General features: G+C 38.0%; 1 protein-coding gene across 2 annotated transcripts in view; it reads left to right on the plus strand.

The window, feature by feature from the left end:
- Positions 1-5,635, plus strand: part of Ankrd28 (ankyrin repeat domain 28) — a 159,181-nt gene extending 153,546 nt beyond the window's left edge. For both annotated transcript variants that reach the window (XM_041662443.1, XM_041662442.1), the window contains exon 28: positions 4,179-5,635. In XM_041662443.1, coding sequence (XP_041518377.1) covers positions 4,179-4,465 — 287 coding nt within the window. In that variant the 3' untranslated portion in view covers positions 4,466-5,635. The remainder of the gene's footprint in view (positions 1-4,178) is intronic.
- The last annotated feature ends 365 nt before the right edge of the window (positions 5,636-6,000 follow it).

Here is a 6,000-nt window from a genome sequence, read left to right on the forward strand (position 1 = left end):
CAAACACACACAAACAAAGAAAAACATGAAAAATGGAAATCAATAAGCAAAATACCAAGAGGACAAAACAATCTAAAGCAAATGAGACAAAATGTCTACAAGAATACATACAAAAATATTTAAAAATACAAAAGTAGTGATTATTGGCCAACTACTAATGGGCATGGGGCCTGCCCTGAAGTGTGGCTAATATACTCAGTGAAGCTAGTGAAGAAAACTAATTTTTTCTTTGCCAGTGGTTTTAAATTGCAGATTGCTCCTTAGTTAGAGGTGGGAGCTCTATCTGCTTTCCTTTCTCAGTGCTTGAACCCTATCTGGCTTGAAATGTGTGGGCTTTGTTCATGCTCCCACAGCCTCTTAATTCATATATGCTTCAGTCCTGTTGTGTCTGGAAGATGTATTCCATGGAGTTATCCATCTTCTATGGCTCCTTGAGGGGTGGGGAGGGTGGGGTCCACAACAGGGTTTTTCAGTGTGACACTCTTGCTGTCCTGAACTCCCTCTGTAGACCAAGCTGGCCTCCTCTGACTCTTAGAACCTTTCCCACCTCCTCTTTCACAGAGATCTTTGATCCTTTGAGGGGAGAGGACATCCCATTTAGTAATAAGTACTCTAAAGTCCCTCATCTGCACATTTTCCAATTGTAAGTTTCTGTGTTAGTTTGAGAGAGAACCTTTTAAGCTGAAAGAGTAATAAGCCTCTTGAGAGATAGAACCTGGGGTAAGTGTAAGCATTAAGTCAACTTGTTAGGAGTCTAAGCATTAGAAAAATGGCAGTTAGTCTGAAAGGGGAACAGCAAGACTAGATTGGGGAAATAAGAGAGGCATAGGTAGCCATAGCATTGAGATGAGTACTTAGAATGAAAAAATGTTTTCTAGGGTGTATGATCTTTGGAATTTGGTAAAGGAGTGAGATTTTGTAGGTGAAGTTATACCCACTATGCTTGGGAAGCTTGTGTGGATGACATTTTAAATGGCATTGGGCCAAGAATTACCCTGTATTACGCTTATTTGGGGACATAGGGAAACCTGAGTGAAAGTGAGCAATTAAATGTATGGATCTGAGCCGGGCGGTGGTGGCGCACGCCTTTAATCCCAGCACTCGGGAGGCAGAGGCAGGCGGATCTCTGTGAGTTCGAGACTAGCCTGGTCTACAAGAGCTAGTTCCAGGACAGGCTCCAAAACCACAGAGAAACCCTGTCTCGAAAAACAACAACAACAAAAAAAAAACACAAAAAACCAAAAAAAAAAAAAAAAAAAAAAAAAAATGTATGGATCTGAAGCACAAAAGCAAACTATATATTTCTAGGAATACAACTACTTGTATAAATTAAAATGAGGGCCACACTATGCACATTAGAACTGCCGATATGTATTACTTTGTTTGCAGGAATTCATATTGTCTTTTTAAAAATAAAAAAGAAGTGGGGCAGTGGTAATGCACCCCTTTAATCCCAACACTCATGAAGCAGACGCAGTCAGATCTCTGAGTTTGAGGCCAAGCCTGGTCCACAGAGCAAGTTCTAGGACAGATAGGACTACAGAGAGAAACCCTGTCTCCAACAGACAAAGAAACAAAAAGGAAAAGGAAAGGGTCATAACCCTGTTGATGAAGGTTCCCCACTAGTGACCTAGTTAACTTCTAATGCCCTTTGACATGTTTCATAGTAATGTGGCTTCAGTTCACAGGTTAAAGAATTGTCAATTTCATCTTACGATTGTGTGTAGTGTTAGTTGTAAATCAGTCTAGTAACAACAGGTTGGTGATTAATTACGTTCTAAAGACTAAATAAAGACAAGATAAAGTCACCAGTACATTCTGTACCTTTGTTCACTCCCAAGAATAGGATTAGTGATATTGAGATGTATTTCTGAATAAGAAGAAACATGTTACATATTCAGGGAATGTCATCAAAGAGTTTCTCATGTAGAAAAGAGAGAGACTTCTGTTTTAAGAAGCCTACAGATACTGACGAGAGAGATATTCCCACTCATTCGGGGCATCATGCCCTATCTAAGGATTTGGCTATGCTTGCCAGCATTGGGGTAACAGTAACTAGCACCTTCACATTTTCAGAAGAGCCTTAAAGATAGGTGAGACTAAAGTACTTGCTTGGGCATTTTGAGGAACTAGTTTAATTAAAATATATTCATCCTTCAGTCACTCTTTCCATTTCTTTCTGGAAATCAGCTAGTTTTCCCTTTGACCTTTAGCAAAATGACAGTTTTACAAGGGAAAAATTGTATTTTAATCATGAAGGCTAATAATACCATCATCATCATCACCATCATAACAATAATAATTGTGAAAATATATTGAAGAGGTGGAAACAGCCAGATGTGCAGTAGTTAAATGTATATATTGCAGTATTATCATATTAATGAATACTATACAACAGTGAAAATTAGCTGACTATAGTTGTCTGTTACAATATTAGGTCTCATACATAATTAAGCAAAAGAAGTCTGATTTTAAAATGTGTATACTATGTGCTTTCATTTAAATTAGGTTCACAAAAACTAAGTAACAAGGAAATGGTTACCACAGAAGGAAAAGGTCAGGATAATGGTTACCAATGTGGAGGAAGAAAAGACATGTAGTATTAGTGGTGTACTGGTAATGTTCTCTTTCTGTGTTCTTTCTTGTTCTGACTGGTGACTATCAATATTTGGTGTGTGATAAATCTGTTTTAAAAACAAGTCTTTTATAAGCTGGGCGGTGGTGGCGCACGCCTTTAATCCCAGCACTCGGGAGGCAGAGGTAGGCGGATCTCTGTGAGTTCGAGACCAGTCAGGTCTACAAGAGCTAGTTCCAGGACAGGCTCCAAAACCACAGAGAAACCCTGTCTCGAAAAACCAAAAAAAAAAAAAAAAAAAAAAAAAAAACAAGTCTTTTATAATCCATATGTATGTGGGTTCTGAAATGTAAGCATAATAATATGAAAAATAGTGCAACAATAAATGAAGCTATAGGCTAAAATTATAAAACATCTGTGGCATTAGCACTTCTTGCCTCCACATGGCTTAAACAAGTAAAATCAAAGCTTCATATGGAATAATTGAAATGTCATCACACATTTCCTCACCATTTTCTCCCCTTCATCCACAAGGCTCGTTCTCTGCCAAGGAAGGTACCACATGCTTCTCTGTTGTTTGCCCATTGATTCTTGTTATTGGGATACTTTATATCTGAAGAAGCTTTTCTGCTAAGATAAAAGGAAATATTTGTCTTAGATTTCGGGCTTTTAACATTTGCCTTTTTAGTTTATCATTTTTCTTGTGTGGATATGTCTGCCCAGTAGACCTCAGGAATCCATAAGTGTACACCACAGTACATGGTGTAGCTCAATGAATGGAGGTCCATGAGAACCTGTAGTAAAGGTTAACAAATGTTTATTGGGGAACACTCACAATAGAAAGCCACTGCCAACAGAACTCTGACCACTAACCATGTGAAAGGGATAAAAAGGGGGCCAAGCATGCTTCCTGTCTGTGTTTACAGTACCTCAGACCACACCCTAATGGGCTGGTATCTAAAAGACTATTGGCATTTGCTGAATTAATTCCTACAACACCCTGGTTTACTTATATGGATTCTGGAATTGAACTTAGATTCTCATACTTACACAAGATACTTTACCTACCATAGTCTTCATCCGAGGCTGAATGACAAACACATTAGGAAAAGATGACTCTTAATAATTCATTTAGTATGTAGTTAATGAATATCTCTTTAATGCTTAGTTCATATACACATTTATACTCAGCATATAAAAGTTGACTTACACAGATATGAATGACAGTAAGCCTTGGCTCACTGTTTTAAACGAAGATGATTGACTAATCTGTGGATTTGTTGAGGTTTTTCCTTCTCCTTATTCTAAGAATACCCAGTATTTTCTGAGTTGGGTTGGGTGTGTGAGTTGTGGGATGTTGGGGAAAGTGTGCATCATGAGGCCCTAGTTTCTTCTTTTATTATTCAGTTTGAACACTCTCCTTCTACTCTGCGTTTTTATGATCATGTCTCTTTCTGATTGCTAGAAAGTTGTGACTCTATCTGCTGAAAGAATTTGTTGTAAGCCATAGAATCTATGTGTAAAGTTTAAGACCTTTAGATGTACTACCTCATGCTTCATGGATCTTCGGATATTAATTTTTATATTTTAAATTGAATCCTAGGCTATACCCCAGCTTTGGCCTGTGCTCCCAATAAGGATGTGGCTGACTGCCTGGCTCTCATTTTGGCCACCATGATGCCTGTCTCGTCAAGTAGCCCATTGTCATCCCTGACATTAAATGCCATTAACCGTTATACCAACACCTCAAAAACAGTTAGCTTTGAAGCCTTGCCCATCATGAGGAATGAACCTAGCTCCTATTGCAGTTTCAACAACATTGGTGGGGAACAAGAGTACTTGTACACTGACGTGGACGAGCTCAACGATTCTGATTCTGAGACCTACTGAAAGGCTGAGCTAAAGGTTGAAGGAAGTTTTAACACTGAAACTTCAAACTGGGCTTTTTCAGGAAAAAAGCACTTTTCTTACTCATACACAAATTCATCTTGAAGAAAGATCACGCAGTGAATGGATAGAAGAAATGTGATGACGTTAGGAAGAAGAATCTGAAAGGCAAGTTTTGCAAAAGAAGCTTCTAGAATCTTAATAATGACTTGACCAATGGAAAACACATTGATGTGGATTACTTTGTGGGATTGTTTAATTGGCTTTTCAGTGCCAGAAATTGGGACACTGCTCCCTGACTTGCTTATACAGGCAACACTGCTGTAAAGGAAGAGATAAAAACACTAGGTTAAATTTTACCCATAAATTTACAGCTAAATTTAAATGCAATAAAGTTTGGTATAATAGGCATTATGTACGCACCAAATTGCCAAAGGACCAAATAACGTACAGATTTTTCTTAGAACGCCGTCTGTGGAATAGAAGTAGGTGAAATAAGACATCATCGGAAGCAAACCAATACTTCTGAAAATGAAGCTAACATTTGGTCTGGTGTTGATTTTTGTAAAGAGAACATCTAAAAGGCCTTCAGTGCTATATTAATCCATGAGAGAAAGCAGATGTTTTTGGTTTTTTAACGTAAAAATTTTAAGATTCCAGTTTTTATAGAATTCAGAAGCAGCTGACTAGGTACTGTGTAAGTGGATATAGACTAGGTCAGGGCTACTGCCCACTTTTGAGTGTTTGGTTTTAAATTGAATAATTTTTATTTAAGGAATTCCATAGGGGAAATTTTTTGATGAAATTAAAAATCATATTATTTCACCTGTTGTAGCCCAGTTGTCCTGGGGAGTGGGACTGGTTAAGCCTCTGCAGGGTGGCACACCTCCACTTTGGGTTGGAGGACTTTCATTCACTTACTAATCTTTGAGCTTTGCAAAGCAAGAATCAAAATAAAAAATTTTAAATCCTTGTTATGAGAGATCATCTAAAGCTGGTTTTAATTTGTATAAAAACTGGAATTTTAAAATTTTTATGTGACAGAAGACATCTGCTTTCTCATGGTTTAATATAGCAGGAAGGCTTTCAGATGTTTTCTTTTTTTTTTTTTAAAGACAGGGTTTCTCTGTGTCGCTGTGGCTGTCCTGAAATTCACTGTGTAGATCAGGTTGGCATTGAACTTAAGAGATCCACCTGCCTCTGTCTCCTGGGTGCTGGGACTAAAGGTGTGCCACCATGCCTAGCTTCGGGTGTTTGTTTTCTTTATAAATTTCAACAAACCAGTTGGCTTCATTTTCAGAAGTACTGAAGTTTGCTATAGATGATGATTTCTATCATAAACAGAATCAGGTCACCTGGAAGGCATTTATATATTGGGCAGAATTTAAAATACTTCAGGCTTTGGGTTCGACTCAGATCTAGAGTAGCATGTTTGCAGCTTGTTGCTGTCTGAGAAAGATTGCCTGCCAAATTGAAGACTGCCTTTCAGGTAATAGAGAAGGGGCTGAGCTGACATTAGGCTTTTAAATAACACTTCT

The sequence above is a fragment of the Microtus oregoni genome, unplaced genomic scaffold (assembly GCF_018167655.1).
Source record: "Microtus oregoni isolate MIOR12 unplaced genomic scaffold, Mior012 000013F_ref0000133, whole genome shotgun sequence".
Lineage (NCBI taxonomy): Eukaryota > Metazoa > Chordata > Mammalia > Rodentia > Cricetidae > Microtus > Microtus oregoni.